This window comes from Coffea eugenioides, chromosome 11 (genome assembly GCF_003713205.1).
Source record: "Coffea eugenioides isolate CCC68of chromosome 11, Ceug_1.0, whole genome shotgun sequence".
Taxonomy (NCBI): Eukaryota; Viridiplantae; Streptophyta; class Magnoliopsida; order Gentianales; family Rubiaceae; genus Coffea; species Coffea eugenioides.
Window position 1 is genome coordinate 34781247 of NC_040045.1, and position 23518 is coordinate 34804764.

Consider the following 23518-nt stretch of genomic DNA (forward strand, 5'->3'; position numbering starts at 1 on the left):
AAGGCTCTAAGGGCTATAGACTAAGTCTTTTGTTATTCAAAAAAAAAAAAAAGAGAAAAGAACAAAAAAAAAAGGGGAAAAAGGAGTGAAGTAAAGATTGTGTTAGTATGTGAATAAGTCAGTTTGCCGGTTTGTGATCTTAATGTCGAGATTTTGGTTAATAGGTGGACCATTTACTGATAAATGTGAGCAACCATTCCTTTTTCTTAGATTAGTTTGCTTTAAATTGGAGGAGTTGGTGGTTGGGGAGCTAGCCGGGGTGATTTTCTTTGATCTTGACCTGTGTCGCTTGATATATGATTTTCTTGGTGTCTTGGCAATACGGTAGTTGGAGTAACAACCATGGTCAAATTTTGGTGTTCAATTGTTGTTCCCATGCTTGAGGGCAAGCATGATTTAGGTGTGGGGGGAATTGATAGGGTGTTAATTGTTGATTATTTTATTATTAATTTCCCCTTTGTCCTTGCCAAATATTGTTTTAATTATTAATATTTACTTATATTTGGTATCTGGACTTAATTTCAGGGAATGGAGCAGAAAACTACAAAAAAAGGAGATATTTTCTGGAGAAAATAGAGACTTCTAAATACTCCACAGACCTGGCCCACATTGCTGAGAAGAGTCGGACGTTCATTTCCCTTTTTCTTTTGCTGACTAAGAGTCCTACCAAGAGAAAACGTAATACCAGGAATTTGGCAAGGCTTTCTTCTTGCACTTTGACTCTCATTGGTGCGGGGACCACGGATAAGAAGCATGAGTCATTTGGACTCTAGGAAAAGAAACGTACAAAGCTTGTGAAATGGAATTGGACTTTGAATTGGTGTGGGGACTACTAGAGATAGCATTAGACTTCCTTTTGGCTTTAAAAAGGGAGAAACGTACGAGAGGTTGGGGGGGATCAATAGTTTTAGTTTAGGCTTTTAGCATAGTTTTAGTTTGCTTTTCATAGCTTTTTCGCATGGTTGTTCTCCATTAATGGAGGACTAATCTCTTAATTCTAGTTAAGGGGACAACTGAAGACTTAGCTCAACAATTACTGTGAGATCGAAATTATTTTAATCGCTTCCTCATTTATTGGTATTTATGTGTTTCCTGTTTTTAATTGTTATAGTTCTTATGTATGATTGATTAGTGCGCAATAATTAATTATTCATATAGGCTATTTTGCTAAATAGAGGTAATTGAATCCGTAATTGTTCGTTATCTCTATCTTAGTAGCAACTGACGTAATTGGATTTATGTCAGGGGAGCATACAATCTAGTTTAAACAAACCCTCGTAGCGTGTTTGTTAGTTAGGATTGGGCCTTTCTAATTATTAATGCAATCTATAAATTAAATCCTACGGTCGTACCTAGGGTTGTTTTTGGGTTAGAGAAATAGTTAACGGTCGTACCTTAACTATCGAGAAATTAAGGAAAGGTTGGTTGTTCATCGCGTGCATGACAACTATAACTAATCTATTAATAAATGTGGATTTATCTGTGAATCAATGATCAGTGCCTGAACCATTTCTGAAGTGTACCCTTGGCTAGAGTTTTCCCTTCATTATTCCACTTAATCAATTATTTTCTGCAGTTAATTTATTTAGTTAGCATTTAATCCAAAACCCCCCATACTTTGGACTCTAGAAGGAACGAATTATCCCCAGTCCCTGTGGATTCGACCCTACTCACCGCTATATACAAAATCTGTATTTTTCTCGAGTAGGTATTTATTATTGTACAGGTTCGGCACCTGTCATGTTTTTTAAATTTTTATTTTTGATATTGGACCTAGGAGAGCAAACTAATCTAATTAAACTGAATATTTTAATGTTCAAAATTTTATTAAAATTAAAATTATGCTCAACAGTTACTTATTTATTTACAGAGTCAAACTTAGACAGGTTTTTATCTAACTAAACTCAAATCGAGGTCGAGGAGATTAAACTTTTTTTACATGTAAATTCCACTTTTATGCTAATAGAGACAAGTTATTGTACTTCACAGAGTTAGAAGCATGCCAGAATTCATAATCAATGAGCAATGTAAGTTCGTGCACGTTAGCTAAATTAAATTGCATAAAGATAGATTCCAAAGAACACTTGCAAAACCTGACCGAGTCAGCTATTTGGCCTGTCAATTAGCCACTTGACCAAGATAGATAGATTATGTTACTTAGAGAGTCTTTGCCACTAAGTTGGTTGGTCGTGTATTTTAAATTTGTGCTCTTCTTCTTTTATTTTCACAATCTTTTTTCAAAGGTTTTTACACAGTAATTTTTCCCTTGAATAATAAAATTGAAATATTTGTGAATTCATCTAATATTATTTTCTCATCTAAAGCAAATTTTTACTTCTAATTCAATGATGAGTTTTAAAAAAAATATTTTTCTTTAAAAAATATTAAAAACAACCATAGAAAATGGATTAAAATTCTTTTACTGTGACATTATTTTGGTTTTTTTTAATTTCTAATTCTTAATTAATCTATTGGATTGCATCTACTACACTCATTAAGCATTGAAACATATAAAATGGTAAATGGAATGATCAAAAGAATTGTTAAAATATACAATGAAATGGTAAAATAAATTAGAAATAACCATTTTGAAGTTGCACTCTGAAAAGCATGATTACAAAGTATAATTCCAATCTCCGATCGACTATGAACATTATTGAGTAAATATAAGACTCAAATTAAATTTCGAACAAAAGGAAACTAATTGGAAACTGAAAGAAAAAACTAATTGGAAACTGCAACTAACTAAAAGAGCGAAAATAATGTGAAAAATGAATGCTGTTGGTATTGGCAACGGTCCAAAGACTTGTAAGTCAAGATGAAGACCCACCCCGGTCCTTAAGATACGTGGATGTATTGCCTCGTATCTTTCTTATCACAATGCATTAACGTGGGGAAAGGGCTGGCAGTTTGGGCGACCATCCCCTGAGATTTTAAAAATTTTATTTCTGATATTATAATCAGGGCAGTGAAGGAATATAATCAAATTGAACACCTTAATATTCAAACTTATTTTATTAATTTCAATGAATTTGAAACTGTGCTAAACATCAAATTGTTCATTTGCGGAGTCAAATTTAGATGGATCTTTATCTAATCAAACACAAATCGAGTTCAAGTATATTAAATTATTTTTACATGTAAATTTCACTTGTATGCTAATAGAGTCAAGTTTGAGTCGTGTTTGACAATTACAGAATATAAAATGCTTTTTAAGTCTGGTTTGAATCGTAGGCGAAACCAAATTCAAGCAAGTTTTTACCAAGCCAATCTTAATTCGAATATCAAGTAATTTTATTCATTTTTTAGCCTTCGTTGGAGTATTATTTCTTTTCAAGCAAATCTTTATTGAACTAAACTCAATTTGCATATCAAATAATTTAATTTTTATCTCCTGACAATATATTTAAAGTCAAATTTGGCCCTAATTAGTCTTGCAAGACCAATTTCTGCCTCCCATCCCTACCCCGCTCAACCCAACGCAGTCATTGCCAATTATTCCCCTTCTTCAATTGTCTTCTTTTCCCTTTTCGTCGTCCATCAATATCATTCAAACATCTCATGAATGACTCTGTCATCATGACTTAAACAAAGGTAACTGCATTTATAAGTCTTGAAAATGATGGGAAAAGTAGGACCAAAATAAATACGGAGATTATTTAGAGAGAACCCATGAATATCCCTACCGTACAAGGAAGACTTCAAAGGTCTTCTTGTTCAGTCCCTTATCCTCCCCTTCTTCATTGTCTTTTCTTTTTGAGATTGGAACACTTAAAGATGCAATGGTCCATGAAATTTAAAGCAATATTGGAACGTTTTAACGAGATTGACCATTTTTATCTTCTATGACTAATTTTCTTACTGAATATACAGAAGAAGGTAACTCTAGTACCTCTTGGAGAATGTGCACTGATTACCTGAGATCTAAACCACGATTGGTCTATACGATGAGTTATGTATGTCGTAGTTCTATATTTTCTGGAGATAGATTATGTTAAATTACATGACACCAAATTTCATGAAATGCTGTAGCAATGTTTCTACAGGAAAATTTAATTTTTATGGTAGCATATTACATCAACCGTTTGGATTGGAGCTTTTGGGAGTTGTAGAAAAATTTACTATAATGATGTGATGTATATGAGATAAAAAGATTATTGAAAAAATGTGTCAACGGAATATTTTAAAAATTTTCAGCGGAAACTCACAATCCTAACATAGTTTACCAATTTTTTAGGCAGATTTAGTTGGTTGTAGTACTTGCCCAAATGGAATTTAGTTCGTACTGGAGTTTCGTCAAAACTCCTAAATCCGTCTGTTTGATTTCTAGTATTTTGTTCATTCGGGTTAGGGTACCCATTTCTTTTCCTGTAGTTAATAGCTTGCAATGTTCAGCAGAAGCGAGATTAATTTCAGCCAGTTCAAGAAGTTTTGGACTAATTATATTGACGGATGCTAACACTTTATTAGACCCAAAAGTTCAAGAAGTTCCAAGATAACTTGCGCGATATAAAAATACAAACACAAAATCAGCCACTCGACCTAGATAGAATGATAGATAGATCATGTTACACAGAAGAGTATTTGCCACTAAGCTAGTTGATTGTGTATGTCACGTTGTTTCTAATAATTTTTTTTTATTTTACTGTTTATTTTTTTTTTCTAGTAGGAGAAGAGTGGGATTTAGGAAGCGGTGAGGGGAAGGGAGATTTGAGCTCAAGACTTCTAAGTCTTGAAACCTCACTTTTAGTTACTAAATCAAAACCTCTTCTTCATGTATGTCACATTTGTGCTGCTCTTTTTTATCTTCACAATGTTTTTTCAAAGGTTTTTACACAATAAATTTTTTCCTCAAATAATAAAATTGAAAATTTATTAACTCATCTTATAATCTTTTATCATCTAAAACATGCTTTTACTTGTATTTCAATAATGAGTTTTAAAGAACAATTGTTGTTTTACAAAAAAAATAAGAATAAAAACCTAAAAACAACCATAAAAATTGGATTGAAATTCTTTTACAGTGGCATGATTTATTTATTTTTATTCTAATTCTTAATGAATGTACTAAAGAGAGAAAATATATTATGAAGAATGAGTGGTTGTTGCAGTTGACAAGCGTGTATTCTCTTTTCTGATCGCGTTCTCAGTCTTTATAGGAACGTATCAGTGAATTTGCCTCCAATTTGAACAAGCTCCCTAACTTAACAATTCGTCATCTTTTCCCTTATGAGAATAATTATCTTTTGGGCCTTTTCATTTTAGGCCTAACAGTATGTATAGATAAGTCCTACATATTGTGTTAAAGCTCAGTTCGGATCATTCGGTTGAACCATCAACACTGCTATTTCTGAGTCGGGTTGAGCTTCAAGCATAGAGGAATCAAAAAGCTGCTACAGATGAAAATAAATTGGTTTGCCTGGTTGAATCAGTGAATCATTGAATTGAAATGGTTTCTTACTAAACTGCAGCCACTCTAAAAAGTGGAAGAGAGAGAGAGAGAGATTAGAAGTCTCTTACTAACGGCGCCTAGGAATATAAGACAATCAGGACTTGTAATAAATATTTTGCTATTAAACCATCATACTTATTTTAGGGTTTTAAAACTATCCCATCTTTGAGCAACATTAATTTTGTGTTGTTTCACCATTTTAAAATCATAATTTGCTCTAACTTAGTTATACATTTCAAAATTTCTTACTAACTTTCATGTTTCTTATCACTAAATCATTTTCAAATAAATTGTCTAAGCAGCAACTTAATTTATACATTAAGCTAAAAGATGGGTAGACCTACTTGGGCGTAACACCTGGACCTAGGAACTTTTAGACAGGTGTTCAATGGTGAAAAGAACTAGTCAAGTGACCTAGTTGTAATTTGGTACGAAACATGAGGTTGTAACTGTTAAGCCTTTGATTATCACCAATTTAAGAAATGAGGCTTTGCATCTTGTGTTAGTGTAATATGTAAATTGTTTAGTGTCATTTGTCGTGTAGTACTTTATTTTGCCTGCCAAATCTTTTAGCAGAAGCTTTGTTTAATCTTTTGTGTAATTGTCTTCTTTGTTTTTGGATTTGTTGTAATTGTTATTGCAATGTTGTTTCAATTTGTAAGCTATTTTCATCGGTGATGAACTAAAGTACTCTAATTGGAACTAAGGAGGGATTCACATGATTTCTGATGTCACGTGTCAATGACGACTTAATAATAATTAGCCTAATTATTGAACCATCGAGTCTTGATTTAACAATTTTTCCAGTTCAATGAACGGATTGTGTTTTAGGCTCATTTGGTTGGCAGTTGATTAATGATCTCTCAATTACAATTTGTTTATCAGCCAAAGGATAGACGAGGACAGGGCACTCGCAATTTGTTTAATTGAAGCAACACTTCCAAAAGTGTAAATAATTCGTCTTGGAAAAGTGTCCTTCATGCAGAGCATTTTCCCTTACACATGGACTGTGGAGGATATACACATTCATCTCCCCAAGCTAAGAGGATTATTGGCTTGCTTCTCATCTTGTGGCTTTGTTGGAGGGATAGGTTGGGCTTCTTCATGTGAATTTGGTGTATTAATTGGGCTTCTTGATGTTCGACAGCCACTTTTGCTTGGATGGAATTTTGAAAACTTAATTCGGGTATTGAGTTTTTGGTTTTGCAATTAATATTGGGCATTGGAAGAGACTTCAACAAACGTGGGATTCGGGGATTAAGCATTTGGAGGTTGAGTCAAACTCTAAAGCAAGGGTCCATTTAGGCCATTTTAGTCTCTTATTGAAAGTTTCGAGATTTCCTAAGCAGAAATTGAGAGTGCAAATGCAATTCTTGTGCTAATATTTTGGGTAAGATTAGTTTTAGTTTGCAAATTGGTGTTACAGTTTTATCAAATTCACCAGTCCTTATCATCCAATGTGATGGGGTGCAACTCCCTACGAAATTGAAAAAAAAAAAAAAAAAAAGAGAGAAGAAAAATTCCATAAACATACTCTGCATCATATCATCTTTTTACACAGAATTTCTTACTCCATTAACACTCCCAATTCTTGAGGTATACCACCAGTAAGCTGGTTGTCATGTAAATCTAGTTTAAGCATAGAAGCTAACTTCCCAACTGCCTTTGGTATCTCCCCTGATAAATAAGTCGAAGAAAGATTAAGTGTATGTAGTTGAGTCAAATTTCCAATTTCTGGAGGTATACCACCCGTGATGTTGTTCTTTGCAACCACAAGAGTTGCTGGAGAGTTTCCCATAGAATCTGTTATTGCTAAGATCAATGAAATCTAAACATTTCTGATAAGCTTCCTTGGAAACGGTTACCGTTGAAATGGGCCCTAACTAAGCTTGAGCAGCTTTGCAAGCTTTTAGGGATTGGACCAGTAAGCATGTTCTCAGCTACAGAAATGTTTTGGAGAATTCCACTTTGGCATAATAGTTCTGGCAATGGACCAGAGAACTGATTTCTAAACAATCTCAGAACAACCAACTTATTCAGGTTTCCAAGCTCTTGTGGAATGGTACCAAAACATTAATTTTGTCCCAGAGACAAATATTGCAAGTTACTCAAGTTTCCAATTGAAACAGGGATTGAACCTGAAAGTTGATTGTCCGAGAGATCCAGGTGAATCGGATTGGTCAAATCGCCTAGGTACTTTGGGATTGTACTAGAAAGAGTATTTTGACACAGGTTAAGATATTGAAGTGAGATCAAATTTCCAATCACAGGAGGAATGGGACCAGATAGGTGATTTTGGTAAAGGCTTAGATTCACCAGCCTATTGAGATTACCAAAAGTGACTGGAATTGAACCAGAAAATTTATTCTTATAGAGATGCAATACTTCCAATTTACTCAAATTACCAATTGAAACATGAATGGAACCTGAAAGTTGATTATTAGAGAGAGCCAGTTCAATCAAATTGGTCAAATTACCTAGTGACTTTGGAATTGCACCAGTGAGATTATTTTGATACAAGTAAAGAAATTGAAGTGAGCTCAAATTCCCTATCACTGGAGGAATGGGACCAAAAAGCTGATTTTGGTAAAGGCTTAGAGTCACCAGCCTATTGAGATTACCAAAAGTGACCGGAATGGGACCAGAAAATTGATTGGTATCGAGATACAGTACTTCCAAGATACTCAAGTTGCCAATTGAAACAGGAATTGAACCATTAAGTTGATTGTCAGAGAGATCCAGTTCAATCAAATTGGTCAAATTATCTAGTGACTTTGGAATTGCACTAGTGAGATTGTTTTGATACAAGTAAAGAAATTGAAGTGAGCTCAAATTCCCTATCACTGGAGGAATGAGACCAGATAGGTGATTTTGGTAAAGGCTTAGATTCACCAGCCTATTGAGATTACCAAAAGTGACCGGAATTGAACCAGAAAATTGATTGTTTTGGAGATATAGTGTTTTCAAGTTACTCAAGTTACCAATTGAAATAGGAATGGAACCGTTGAGTTGGTTCTCACCTAATTCCATATCGGTAAGGAATTTCAAATCACCCACTTCTTTGAAAATTGAACCTGAAAGTTGATTTTCATAGAGATACAGCATAATCAAATTGGTCAAATTGCCTAGTGATTTTGGGATTGCACCTGTAAGATTATTTTGACACAAGTAAAGAAACTGAAGTGAAATCAGATTCCCCATCACCACGGGAATGGGACCTGAAAGTTGATTACTTTCAAAATCTAAATGAGTCAAGTTTCTCAAGTTGCAAATTTCAGGCGGGATTTTGCCTGACAGCTCATTAGCCCAGAAATCAAGATAAATGAGTTTCGACAGGTTACCTATTTGTTTTGGTATACTTCCAAAGATCTGGTTAAAGCTGAGATCAAGATATTCAAGATTTGGGAGGGATGAGAACGGGAAATCATAGAGGCTACCTTTAATACTCCAATCTGAGAGGTTCAACCTGTTGACACTTCCATCAATGCAGGAAATACCAGCCCAAGTGCAAGGAAGTACAGAAGAATTCTTGGCATTGCCTGATTGAAGGTTCCATGAGGTTAGGAAGCTGTTGTTCTGGTTCAAAAAACTGGCTTTCCATTTGAAAAGAGCAGCAGCCTCTTCAGCGGAAGCTGAAGCTCCACATTTGGGGTGAAAAGATGGGAAAAGTAGGACGACGAGAACGAATATGGAGACTATTTTGAAATAACCCATGATTACTTTCAAGTTCAACTCAAGTTGGAAGACGTTGTTACTCTGCACCACAAATGATGCTAGTATTTATCCTAATGCACATTCAAGACTTCAGAGGTCTTCTTGCTCTGTCCCCGCCTTCTTTGTTTTCATTTAGTTTTGAGATTGAAACACGTAAGATGTCTATTCCAATGGCTTCCATGAGATTGACCATTTTTATCTTCTATCACTAATTTTTCCTGCTGAATCTACAGAAAAAGATGACTCGAGTGCCTCTTGGAGAAGGAACACTTATCACCTGATTCCTTAATGACGATGAACCTATTGGCTAAGCAAATTATGTTATAGTTCTATATTTTCTTGACATGGATTACGCAAAGTTACTTGACAGTATATTTTCATGAAATGCAATGGAAGTCAGAAATTGCAGAAAACTAATTGCTGATGTAACGAATGCGTTGCAAAATTTTCCCACTTAGAAAGTTAGTTGGGTGCCCTTGAGATGGTAAAGCATGCTAGTTCAATTGATGATTCTATCATCTGGGGGGATTCTCCCTTACATTTTGTACTGTCCACTCTTTATAGGGACACCTCAATTCATTAATATTACAGGCTTTTTTCTATCAAAAAACATATATTTGATTTTTATCCATATTGATCTGTAAATCAAAATAAAAAAAACATAAATATATTTTAGATAATACCATGTAACGACATCAATAAGTTATTATATAAATCCAAGGACAGAGCAGTCTTAAGCTCAAGTCTTAAGCTTTTTCACATGTAAATTATACTTTTATTTTAACAGAGTCAAATTTGAGTCGATTTGATAATTTATCGAACACAAACTGCTATTTAAGTTTGATTTGAATAATTGCAAAAATCAAACTCGAACGAGCTCTGATCAAACCGAACTCGATTCGAGTATCAAAAGACTTGATTTGTTTTTCAGCCCCTATTAGCAAATTATTTCTTTTCAAGTGGATCCTTAGTAAAATTAGTTTTTATCACCTGACAATATGTTTAAAATCAAAATTGGCCCTCCGTAGTCTTGACAACGTCCAAGTTTGCTCCTCCTCCCAATCTCACCTTGCCCCATCCTACCATATTCATTGCCAAAACTTCCCCTTCTTCAATTGTCTGTTTTGCCTTCTTGTCCTCCATCAATATCTTTCAGACGTTCCGTGATTGATTTGGTTATCATGACTTCGATCAACAGACAAATGCTTTTGCAAGTCTTCGAAAATGAAGGTAAACGTAGGACCAAAAGGAATATGGAGACTGTTTTAGGAACCTGTACCCCAACTGAAGCTACAATTTATCCCCCAGTCTACAAGGAAGACTTCATAGGTCTTCTTGTTCCGTTCCTTCTTCTTTGTCTCTTCTTTTTGAGATTGGAGCACATAGGATGCAATGGTCCAAGAAATTTAAAGCAATATTGGAATGTTTTAATGATGAGATTGATCATTTTTATCTTCTATGACTTTAAGTTTTCTTACTGAATCTATAGAAAAAGGTATTTATCTCTTAGAGAAGGAGCACTAATTATTTGATATCCGGACCACAATCAGTCTTTGTAGGCTGAGCTATTTATATTATAGTTATCAGAAGTGAGATTAATTTTGGCCAGAATTAAAAGAAGCATTTTTTTAAATTCAAGAAGTTTTGGACTAATTATATTGATGGATTCTAAAACATTATTACCCTTAAAAGTTCAATAATAAGATAACTTTCTCAATAGAAAAATACAAACGTAAAATTGTGGGAATACATACAAGAAAGATATTAATTTTGTTTCAAGAATCGATTCTAGCATACAACTCTTGATCATTTCACGTTCTATATTAAGGCAAATTATTGTGCTTCACAGAATTAGAGGATACTCGAAACTTATCACGCACTTTTAGCATGCCAGAATTCATAATCAATGAGCAATGTAAGTTCGTGCACATTAGCTAAATGAAAAAGTAAGATGTTGGCCTGAAATATTTGGCCTGTCAATTAGCCACTTGACCAAGATAGATAGACTATGTTACTTAGAGAGTCTTTGCCACTAAGTTAGTTGGTCCTGTATGTTAAATTTGTGCTCTTCTTCTTCTATCTTCACAATCTTTTTTCATAGGTTTTTACACAGTAATTTTTTTCCCTCGAATAATAAAATTGAAATATTTATGAATTGCTCTAATAATATTTTCTCCTTTAAAACAAATTTTTACTTGTAATTCAATGACGAGTTTTAAAAAACTATTTTTCTTTAAAAAACTATTAAAAACAACCATAGAAAATGGATTAAAATTCTTTTACAGTGACATTATTTTGGTTTTTTTTTTTTAATTTCTAATTCTTAATTAATCTACTGGATTGCATCTACTACACTTATTAAGCATTGAAACATATAAAATGGTAAATGGAATGATCAAAAGAATTGTTAAAATATACAAAGAAATGGTAAAATAAATTAGAAATACCCGTTTTGAAGTTGCACTCTGAAAAGCATGATTACAAAGTATAATTCCAATCTCCGATCGACTATGAACATTATTGAGTAAATATAAGATTCAAATTAAATTTCGAACAAAAGGAAACTAATTAGAAATTTTAAAAAAAACTAATTGGAAACTGCAATTGACTAAAAGAGCGAAAATACTGTGAAAAATGAATGCTGTTGGTATCGGCAACGGGCCAAAAACTTGTAAGTCAAGATGAAGACCCATCCCGGCCCTTGATTCTTTCCCGTCACAATGCACCAATGTGGGGAACGGGGTGGCGACCAACTGTTAAAATTTTATAATTCTTATGTTTTGGTATTGAAATTAAGGGATAATCGAGCCTAATCAAGCGAGTGCCTTAATGTTTAAATTTTTTTTAAGGAATTTGAAATTGTGATCAATATTGACTTGTTTATTTATAGACTTGAAACTAAATGAACTTTTATCAAATCAAACTCAAGTCGAACTTGAGCAAATTAAGCTTTTCCACATGTACATTATACTTTTATTTTAACAAAGTCAAATTCGAGTCGAATTTGATAATTTATCGAACACAAAATGCTGTTTAAGTTTGGTTTGAATAATTGACAAAATCAAACTCGAACGAGCTCTGATCAAATCGAACTCGATTCGAGTATCAAAAAGCTTGATTTGTTTTTCAGCCTCTATAAGCAAATTATTTCTTTTCAAGTGGATCCTTAGCAAAATTGGTTTTTGTCACCTGACAACATGTTTAAAATCAAAATTGGCCCTCTGTTGGCCCTCTGTAGTTTTGTACACTTCCAAGTTTGTTCCTCCTCCCACCCCACCATGTTCATTGCCAAAACTTCCCCTTCTTCAATTGTCTGTTTTCCCTTCTTATTCTGCATCAATATCTTTCAGGCGTTCCATGATTGAACACTTATCATGACTTTGATCAACAGCAAATACTTTTCCAAGTCTCCGAAAATGAAGGTAAATGTAGGACGAAAAGGAATATGGAGACTATTTTGAGACTATGTACCGCAACTGAAGCTAGAACTTATCCCTAGCGTACAAGGAAGACTTCATAGGTCTTTCTTTTTGAGATTCCTTCTTCTTTGTCTCTTCTTTTTGAGATTCCTTCTTTGTCTTTTCTTTTTGAGATTGGAACACTTAGGATGCAATGGTCCAAGAAATTTAAAGCAATATTGGAACACTTAGGATGCAATGATGAGATTGATCATTTTTATCTTCTATGACCAAGTTTTCTTACTGAATCTGTAGAAAAAGGTAACTTCAGTATTTCTTAGAGAAGAAGCACTAAGTACTTGATATCCGAACGACAATCAGTCTCTGTAGGTTGAGTTATTTATAGGGTAAATTCCACTTTACCCCCTTGTGGTTTAGCGTTTTTTCACATAACCCCCCAGTGGTTTCAAAAGCTATACATAACCCCCTTATGGTTTGGATTAAAGTGTCAAAGTAACGGAAATTATTATTCGTAACGGTGTCACTTAAAATGTCAAAATTACCCTTATGTAAAGTTAAAAATTATTTATTAACCAAGGGGGGTTATGTGTATATTTTGAAAATCATAAGGGAGTTATATGGTAAAGTACTAAACCATAAGGGAGTTATATGGTAAAATATAAAAAGCATACGGGGTTAATGTGTCATGTATTTATAAGGGTAATTTTGACATTTTTAGAAGTTCCGTTACGAGTGACTATTTCCGTCACTTTGACACTTTAATCCAAACCATGAGGAGGTTATGTATAGCTTTTGAAACCATAGGGGGGTTATGTAAAAAAAGGGTAAATCACAAGGGGGTAAAATGTAATTTGCCCTTATTTATATTGTAGTTCTATAGCAGATCAGAAGTGAAAGAAGCATTTTTTTTCAAATTCAAGAAGTTTTGAACTAATTATATTGATGGATTCTAAAACATTATTACCCTTAAAAGTTCGATAATAAGATAACTTTCTCAACAGAAAAATACAAACATAAAATTGTGGGAATACATACAAGAAAGATACTAATTTTGTTTCAAGAATCGATTCTAGCATAGAAATCTTGATCATGTTACATTCTATATTAACACAAATTATTGTATTCCATAGAATTAGAAGAAACTTGAAAGCTTATCACACACTGTTAGCGTACCTGCATTCATAATCAATAAGCAATGTAAGTTCGTGCACATTAGCTAAATGAGAGTGATAAAGTAAGATTCCAAAGAACACTTGCAAGAACACTTGCAATTTTTTCCCTCGAACGATTAAAATTGAAATATTTATCAATTTATCTAATAATCTTTTCTCATCTAAAACAATTTTTAACCTTTTTCAATGATGAGTTTTAAAAAACTATTTTAATTTTAAAAATATTAAAAACAGCCATAGAAAATGGATTAAAATTCTTTTACAGTGACATCATTTGTTTTTTTTTTTTAAATTCTAATTCTTGATGAATGTACTAGATTGCGTTTAAGCATTGAAGCATATAAAATAGTCAATGGAAGGATCCAAAGAATCATTAAAATTCACAATGAAATGATAAAAAAAAAAAAAAAATACCCGTTTTAAAGTTGCACTCCAAAGAGCATGATTACAAAGTATAATTCCAATCACTGATCGACTATGAACAAAATGGACTACAAATAAGACTTAAATGAAACTTCGAACAAAAAGAAAATAATTGGAAACTAAAAAGAAAAAGCTAATTGGAAACTGCAATTGACTAAAAGAGCGAAGATAATATGAAAAACGAGTGCTGTTGCTGTTGGCAGCGGTCCAAAGACATAATCAAGATGAGGACCTATATGTATTGCCTCAAGGGATAAATATGTATTGCCTCGTCTCTTCTTATCATGATGCACCCACGTGAGGAACGGGATGGCGGGTAGGCTGACCAAACCTAAGTTTTTTTAATTTTTATTCTTGATATTGGAACTAGGAGTGCAAACTAAGCTAATTAAACTGAATATTTTAATGTTCAAAAATTTAATAAAATTGAAATTGGGCTCAACATTAGCTTGTTAATTTATAGAGCCAAAGTTAGACGGGTTTTTATCTAACCAAACTCAAATCGATCTCGAGAAGATTAAACTTTTTTACGCTAATAGAGTTAAGTTCGAGTCGTGTTTGACAATTTGCCAAATACAAAATGCTATTTAAGTTTGGTTTGAACGGTTGGTAAAATCAAGTTCAAACAAACTCTTATCGAGTCAAACTTAATTTGAATATCAAGTAATTTAGTTTTTATCACTTGATAATATATTTAAAGGCAAACTTGGCGCTTACTAGTCTTGTAAGTGTCCAATTTCTGTCTCTTACCCCCACCCCACTCACCCCATCATGCTCATTGCCAATACTTTCCCTTCTTCAATTCTCTCCTTTTCTCTTCTTGTCCTCCATCAATGTCTTTCAAACATTTGATGATTGACTCTCGGTCATCATGACTTATCAACAATAACCTGCTTTTCATAAGTCTTGAAAATGATAGGAAAAGTAGGACCAAAAGAAATATGGAGATTATTTAGAGACAACCCATGATTATCCCTACAGCACAAGGAAGACTTCAAAGGTCTTCTCGTTCTGCCCTTTATCCTTCCCTACTTCATTGTCTTTTCTTTTTGAGAACGGAACACTTAAGATGCAATGGTCCTGGAAATTTAAAGCAATATTGGAATGTTTTAATGAGACTGACCATTTTTGTCTTCTATGACTAATTTGCTTGAATGAATCTATAGAAAAAGGTAACTTGAGTACCTCCTAAACTACAATGAGTCTTTATAAATTGAGTTATTTATGTTGTAGTTCTATATTAAACCAGAAGTGAGATTAGTTTTTGCCAGGATTAGGAGAAGCATTTGATTAAATTCAAGAAGTTTTGGACTAATTATGTTGATGGAATTCTAAAACAGTTCAAGAATGTCCAAGATAATTTGCTTTGTAGAAAAATGCAAACACAAAATTGTGGGAATACATACCATGAAAGAAATTAATTTTGTTTCAAGAATCGTTTCAAGTATACAACTGTTGATCATTTCGTATCCTATATTAACTCAAATTATTTTGCTTCACAGAATTAGAAGAAACTTGAAAGCTTATCACGCATGTGAACATGCCAGCATTCATAATCAATGAGCAATGTAAGTTCTTCCACAAGTGTAAAACTAAGACCTGGCCAGTCAATTAGCCACTTGACCTAGATAGATAGATTATGTTACAGAGTATCTTTACCACTAAGCTAGATAGATAGATTATGTTACAGATTATGTTAATGTGCTCTTCTTCTTTTATTTTCACAATCTTTTTTCGAAGGTTTTTATACAGTAATTTTTTCCCTCGAACAATAAAATTGAAATATTTGTCAACTCATCTAATCATCTTTTCTCATCTTAACAAATTTTCACTTGTGTTTCAATGATGAGTTTTAAAAGACAATTTTTGTTTACAATATATTAAATACAACCATAGAAAATGGATTAAAATTCTGTTACAGTGACATCATTTGGTGTTTTTTTTTTTTTACATTCTAATTCTTGTTGAATGTACTAGACTACATCTACTACACTCATTAAGCATGAAGCATATAACTGACATTAGGTCTAGTGTGAAATAATCAGCACCCCATTTGATTGCCTCAAGAGCACAAAGTTTGCATGCCTACAAACTAAACCTCCCCAGTTACGCAGCTGCAATTGGATGGTTGTGCAATCGAGGAAGAATAGCAAGAAAATGCGAAAAAAAGAAGCTAAGCTATTGAACAGTATGATAGTCCAAACAACAAGCGATGTCTTTGTGAAAAGGAACTCCTCATTGTGACTTCTTGGAAACCTGTATATCCAAGGAGAAGATTCTATGGCTGCCCAAATTATGAATTAAGATTTCTAAACATTCTCATGTTCATCCGAGGAAGCGAAGTGTGTTTTTCGATTTTTCCCTTTAAATTATATCCACGTGAGAGAGACGTGCTATTTTTAGCCAGAAAAATGAGCAAATACGGGCATCAGGACCAAATTGGTTCATAATTTATATGTTAGAGACTATTTTGGCTGATTTTAAATGTTAGGAACTACAAAAAATTTTTGTGAATATGTTAGGGAACAACTAGACAAATTTTCCTTTATTTAATTATATAATTTAATAGATGAAAACTATATGATTAAAATGATAGTAAAAATATGATTAATAAAATAGGAGTGTACATAACACTTCACTTTAGTGTGGTTTTTATTTGCAAGTTTGCAATGTAAAATTTCGTGTCAATAAGATTTTCTTTAATCAAGATTTTATTTTAATTAGTAATTAATAAATAGGATCGTGAAATTTCATTTCATCAAACTTAAATTTCCCTGCACACAGCGAATGTTACAAAAGATGGAAACTTAAAAACTCCGATCAATGAGCTAGACAATGAGTTAGCTCATTGTTTCATGTTTCACCGAGACACCTACTGAACCTTGCAAATTGATAATGTACGAACAAGCAATTTAGCATCCTTAATCCGATTATCAGGATTAGAATTATTGAGTCAAAAATTTTATATCTCGTTTGGATTGTTATTTTTTAAAATTTTTGTAAAAAAATATATTATAACAATTTCTGATTTCAGACCTACTTGCACAAAGAATATTTTTTATTTCAGGGGTTAATCCGGGGTCAGATCTGGGCTGCAACTAGCAACCTGAAGTTGCTTATCGTTCCCGGTTGTAGATCGCTCATTGCCCAGATACGTTGCCGTCATTCTGCTTTTGCCCTGGCCCAATATTACTTCTATACATATCCCACAACTTGATGTCTAGATAGACGTTGTACAACTTGATGTCTATCCTAAACCTGTTACTACTCTTACTCTAATTTATATTATGAGGAGAATCCAATTCCAATTAGACCATGAAATAATCAATGAACCAGACGAGTGCACTACGTATCCGTATAGATTTAAGTTACTTAAGATGAGAGCCACATATAATGATAAACAGTGAAAGATAAGATTTGAAATCTTAACTTCCCACCCCACTCAGCCTTAAACGCTATGGTAGCAGCCCAAACGGCTATTGGTTCCGAGGCGGCATGTACTTCATAAATATGATAAAGGAAAATTATCATATCTTAAATTCCTAATATATAAATACCAGGGGTCATTTTTAGGAAATTACAGGAGCCAACCCTCGATTTTTAAGAATAGATTTGTGAACATTTTTTTGGTAGATAAGATTTTACTAATACACAACAAAATACGGGGCATACCCCTTATAAATTTCTAATTCCAATAAATTTCATAAGCAAAAGGAACAGAAGGAAGCTCGCAGCGGCTGCAAATTAAATCAGAACACAACAGCATATCTTTATTAGCCTATGTCATTACAAGCCACAGGAGCGTCTCTTGTTTTATGCAGAATCTCTCCCAGCATTTTTCTACACACACACTTAGTAGTGTTAGACGAAGACACACACTTAGTTTTATAATTCTCAAGAATTAATCGCTCTCAATTTGCATTTCTTAATTAAGCTAAATTGAGAAGATCAGTTGTATGGACTACAAACTAAGGTAAACAGCACCGGAGCTCTTTATTACTTTTCACTGTACAATTTTAAAAATTACTTGTTATTAGTTTGCATAGTGTGGCAGAAAACTAAGAAACTCTTGATTTTCAAGGAGATAATAAATGTAGATCGAAGACTATTAAGACTGAAGACAATGTCATAGAATTATTACTTTCAGGATAAGATTACCATACATTACCAAACTCTCAATTTCCTCCCTATGCTAGTTTTTGTATCAATTCCACAAACTCTATTGGCTAGGGAGAGTTTATTTTTACACACAATACATACCCTGCATCATATCATTTTCTGCTGATGCATGATAGTGCTACGTAAGGGGGAGGGAAATGAGGCACTGCAGTCTGCATTTAATAGGAGGCAAGATACCTGCAAAAATAAAAAACATCATCCAAGTTCAACATATCCGGTTCACCTATTAATTTAACAAGAAAAGAAATGGACAAGAAGTTCACATGGCCTACATTGAGGATCAACATGTAGTTATCAACCTGGAAATAATGAGCATTGTTGGCCTACATTGAGGATCAACATGTAGACATTCTCTTGCTAGTTTGAGAATGGATATCAGATTCTTTTCAATTTCTTGATTGGGATACAGAAGTCTTTGGTCTAACAAGTCTTTTAGCTCTATCTCTTCATGCTTTGAAGACGATAGACTAGCAATCAAGTCACCAGGATGCTTTCCTTTGATTACTTCCATTGTCAGGACCCCAAAGCTATAAACATCACCCTTTTCGTTAACTTTCATCGTGTAGGCAAATTCTACAAAAGAGAGTTGGAAAATGATTTTTCATGTTATGTGATCATACTTGAATTTACTTGTTAACAAATTAGTGACAGGAAAAGGAAAAAAAATAACTCTATTACCTGGTGCAACATATCCATATGTGCCTGCAAGAGAACTCCAGTTAGATGAGTCTCTTCTGAGAAACTTGGAAGTGCCAAAATCTGAAACATGAGCCTCGCATTCTGGATCAAGCAAAATGTTGTTGCTTGATATGTCTCGGTGTACAATTGGTGGTGAACAATCATGATGCATGTAAGACAAAGCATGAGCGATGCCTTTGATGATATTCAACCTCTTTTGCCAGTCTAGTTCCTTAGCTGCTTCTTCTGTGCTCAAGATTTTGGCCAAGCTTCCCCTTTCGAGGTACTCATAAACCAAAATTGAATGCTGAGCATTTGAGCAGAAGCCAAAGAGTTTCACAATGTTCCGATGCTTGATTTCTGTCAAGGCCCTGATCTCATTCAAGAAACTTTTATCCTTTACCACATTAGGTACGTTGTGAAGTCTCTTTACAGCTACTACCTCGCCTGCTGGAAGCAGTGCTTTGTAAACACTTCCACAACCTCCTTTCCCAATGCAAAATGTTTCACTGAACTCTTCTGTAGACCTCACGATTTCTTTATACAATGCTTTGCCATCATAAGCACATATGGCAAATAAACCGCCCTTATTCACCTCCGTATCTCCCGCTCTCGAATTTTGTTTTCTCCGATCACGCAATCTGAGAACACCGAACAATGCACCAAGAAGTATGCACGATCCCAGAAGAGGTAATACAATTATGAGAACAAGTTCCTTGCTTTTATCGTTGACATGCTTTTTAATCAACCAGGAACTTTCACAGGCTCGTAACGCTGTAATATTGCCACACAAACCTTTATTTCCCTTTACTTCGTCGAAGGTTAGATTCACAAAAGCTCTACCACTCGGAATTGGGCCCTCCAAATTATTAAAAGAAAGATTAATGTGCAATAAACCAGGCAATTCTGCCAAAGCCTTTGGGATCAAACCAGAGAGGTTGTTCTGGGAGAGATCCAATGTCCCCAAACTCTGCAAATTTTGAAACTCAGATGGTATCTCTCCTGTGAAGAAATTTTGACTCAAATCCAGTTCAGAAAGTTGGGTTAACTTCCCAATCTGCAATGGAATCTTTTGACTTAAAACATTATTGCTCAAGTTCATGTGAAACAAGTGTTTCAAATCTCCGAGAAGTTCTGGTAAAGTTCCATTCAAGGAGTTTGTGGACAGGTCTAGAAATTCCATTAACACTCCCAAGTCTTGAGGTATACCACCAGTAAGCTGGTTGTCATGCAAATCTAGTTTAATCATGGAAGCTAACTTCCCAACTTCCCTCGGTATCTCCCCTGATAAATAATTCGAAGAAAGATCAAGTTTGTGTAGTTGAGTCAAATTTCCAATTTCTGGAGGTATACCACCCGTGATGTTGTTCTTTGCAACTATAAGGGTTTTCAGCATTTTGCATTTACCCCAGTTGCTGGAGAGTTTCCCATAGAATTTGTTATTGCTGAGATCAATGAAATCCATGACTGGATAGATTCCAAACATTTCTGATAAGTTTCCTTGGAAATGGTTACCGTTGAAACGGGCCCTAAATAAGCTTGAGCAGTTTTGCAAGCTTTTAGGGATTGGACCAGTAAGCATGTTCTCACCTACAGTAATGTTTTGGAGAACTCCACTTTGACATAATAGTTCTGGCAATGGACCGGAGAACTGATTACCGGTGAGTTCCAGTTCAATCAATTTGGTCAAATTACCTAGTGACTTTGGGATTGCACCAATGAGATTATTTTGATATAAGTAAAGAAACTGAAGTGAGCTCAAATTCCCTATCACCGGAGGAATGGGACCTGAAAGTTGATTACTTGGAAAACCTAAATGATTCAAGTTTCTCAAGTTGCAAATTTCAGGCGGGATTTTGCCTGACAGCTCATTAGCCCCGAAATCAAGAGAAATGAGTTTCGACATGTTACCTATTTGTTTTGGTATACGGCCAAAGATCTGGTTAAAGCTGAGATCAAGATCTTCAAGATTTGGGAGGGATGAGAACGGGAAATCATAGAGGCTACCTTTAATACTCCAATCTGAGAGGTTCAACCTGTTGACACTTCCATCAATGCAGGAAATACCAGCCCAAGTGCAAGGAAGTGTAGAAGAATTCTTGGCATCGCCTGATTGAAGGTTCCATGAGGTTAGATAGCTATTGTTCTGGCTCAAAAAACTGGCTTTCCATTTCAAAAGAGCAGCAGCCTCTTCAGCAGAAGCTGAAGCTCCACATCTGGGGTGAAAAGATGGGACAAGTAGGACGACAAGAACGAATATGGAGATTATTTTGAAGGAACCCATGATTGCTTTCAAGTTCAACTCAAGTTGGCAGACGTTGTTATTCTGCACCACAAATAAAGCTAGTATTTATCCTAATGCACATTCAAGACTTCAGAGGTCTTCTTGCTCTGTCCCCGCCTTCTTTGTATAAAGATGCGTTGCCCCGACTCTTTCCCGTCACAATGCACCAACGTAGGACCAAAAGGAATATGGAGAGTGCTTTTGCAATGCATGTTTGAGCACACTGGCTAAATGAAAGAACACTTGCAAAACTTGACCGAGTCAGCTATTTGGCCTGTCAATTAGCATCTTGACCTAGGTAGATAGATTATGTTAAATAGAGAGTCTTTGCCACTATCTTCACACCTTTTTTCCAAAGGTTTTTACACAGTAATTTTTTCCCTTGAACAATAAAATTGAAACATTTGTCAATTCATCTAATAATCTTTTCTCATATAAAACAAATTTTTACTTGTTTTGCAACAATGAGTTTTAAAAACTATTTTTATTTAAAAAAATATTAAAAACAGCCATAGAAAATGGATTAAAATTCTTTTACAGTGACATCATTTAATTTTTTTTTTAATTCTAATTCTTGGTGAATATACTAGATTGCATCTACTACACTCATTAGGCATTGAAGCACATAAAATAGTCAGCAGAAGATTCCAAAGAATCATTGAAAGGTACAACCAAATGATAAAAAAGAAAAATCAGAAATACAAGTAATTCCAAAGCATAATTCCAATCACTGATAGACTATGAACAAAATTGACTAAAAATAGGTGGGAAGGATTACTACTTTAAATAGACTAATTTTTACTTTATAACAAAAGTCTAATTGTTAACCTATAAAAAAATAATATATAGTACTGCTTCACATTGACCGAGAATTAAAACTATCGGGGTCTAAACGGAGGCAAAATATGAAAATATTGAAGTGCATATGTTGCGCGCGCGTTAGATGTAAAGTTTGTAGATATTGGATTTAATATTACCAATTTGCTAGATATGAACTCTAGAATTTGGATTAAAACTACTTGACTGATTAAGTGGATATTGTAGTAATTTTCATCAATTTGAGGGGCCTTTGGTTACGGTGGTGCCAATAACTATTGTTCAGGGGGTGTTTTTAGTGAGGATTATCGAATGGGGTGCATGATGATAGCGGGAGCTGTTGTTGGTGACTGCATGGCGCAATATTGTACTTGGTGCGTTCGGTCATTGTTGAGCTGGCTGCAGGAAATATGTTCATCATGGTAGTGGACGTTGGCCTGTATCCATTTAAAATTTTAGTTGCTTTTGTTGTTTCCTTTTGCTCTGCTTCGTTCCTGTTCAGACTTTGGATCATTTGTATTCTGCTTCTTTTTCTCAGATGACATTTTGACTTATTTGTATTCTGCTCCTCTTTCTCAAATGCTGGATTGATGCGAGTTCGCCGGTTACTCCGTAATTTTCAAAAACTCTGGGGGTATTTGTTGGTTGCGTGATATTTGAGCAGCTTGGGGACACGTGGGTGCAGACAAGCCTCGTTGGATCGGTAGGCACTCCTTGCTCTGCCTTCTCGCTCTCTTCCTTGCTCTCATTTCTCTTTTTGTTGTGGTGTGACTCAAACCCCTGAGAACCACTGGGCCAATGGCTCAGTGGCCACCAGGGAGTCCTTGGGTTGTTGGTGAGGATTCAAACCTCACCAACAGCGAAAAAAAATTCAAGAGTTGTGCCATAATATTTTCTTGGTCTAGTTGGATCTGTATACCTAGGGATGGCAATGGGGGCGGGTGCCCGCGGGGGGCTCTCGGGGCGGGGGTTGGGGCGGGGGGTGGGGGGGGGGCGGGGGGGAATTTTTTCCCCCCGCTTAGAAACGGGGCGGGGGGCGGGGGAGTATACCCCCGCCCCATCCCCCGCCCCGCCACCCGCAAAAAAAAAAAAAAAAAAAAATATATATATATAAATATATATATAATTATATATAATATGTAAGTTAATTAGTTATAAACTTATGATAATGATATTATTAGTTAGATGTATTATATAATGTATATTAGTTTATGTAATATAATTGATATTATCAATTATTATGAATAATTATACATGTCTACTAATAGAATTTATTAATTAGTTATACTAAATTTACTAATACATTTATACTAAATTTCTAATTACACTTAATAGAATAACACTTTTTTCTCAAAAAAAAGCACAAACACAATAATGAATT

General features: G+C 34.5%; 2 protein-coding genes across 3 annotated transcripts; both read right to left on the reverse strand.

The window, feature by feature from the left end:
* Positions 1-7019: 7019 nt before the first annotated feature.
* LOC113752383 (probable leucine-rich repeat receptor-like protein kinase At1g35710) lies at positions 7020-9166 on the reverse strand. The gene is made up of 3 exons (XM_027296497.1): positions 7930-9166; positions 7318-7503; positions 7020-7234 (listed from the first exon to the last, which is right to left on the reverse strand). The coding sequence occupies exons 1-3, from the start codon at positions 9164-9166 to the stop codon at positions 7020-7022; spliced, it is 1638 nt and encodes a 545-aa protein (XP_027152298.1).
* A 9156-nt stretch (positions 9167-18322) lies between these two features.
* LOC113752899 (MDIS1-interacting receptor like kinase 2-like) lies at positions 18323-21396 on the reverse strand. Of its 2 annotated transcripts, none has more exons than XM_027296944.1 (3): positions 19038-21396; positions 18632-18932; positions 18323-18536 (listed from the first exon to the last, which is right to left on the reverse strand). In XM_027296944.1, exons 1-2 carry the CDS (start codon positions 21319-21321, stop codon positions 18640-18642), a joined length of 2577 nt encoding a protein of 858 aa, XP_027152745.1. In that variant the 5' UTR covers positions 21322-21396; the 3' UTR covers positions 18323-18536; positions 18632-18639. The 2 variants fall into 2 exon arrangements, with proteins under 2 accessions (XP_027152745.1, XP_027152744.1); XM_027296943.1 differs by having other exon boundaries at positions 18659-18932; positions 19038-21395.
* Between the last annotated feature and the right edge of the window lie 2122 nt (positions 21397-23518).

What these genes read in the sequence shown, in the direction of transcription:
- LOC113752383 (XM_027296497.1), bottom strand. Translation starts at nt 9,166, where the DNA reads ATGGGTTATTTCAAAATAGTCTCCATATTCGTTCTCGTCGTCCTACTT. An exon ending in TGCAATTCCAAAGTCACTAG is followed by an intron (nt 7,504 to 7,929) that starts GTAATTTGACCA and finishes CCATTCCACAAG; the next exon opens with AGCTTGGAAACCTGAATAAG. An exon ending in AGTTAGGGCCCATTTCAACG is followed by an intron (nt 7,235 to 7,317) that starts GTAACCGTTTCC and finishes GAAACTCTCCAG; the next exon opens with CAACTCTTGTGGTTGCAAAG.
- LOC113752899 (XM_027296944.1), bottom strand. Translation starts at nt 21,321, where the DNA reads ATGGGTTCCTTCAAAATAATCTCCATATTCGTTCTTGTCGTCCTACTT. An exon ending in ATATGGATATGTTGCACCAG is followed by an intron (nt 18,933 to 19,037) that starts GTAATAGAGTTA and finishes TCTCTTTTGTAG; the next exon opens with AATTTGCCTACACGATGAAA.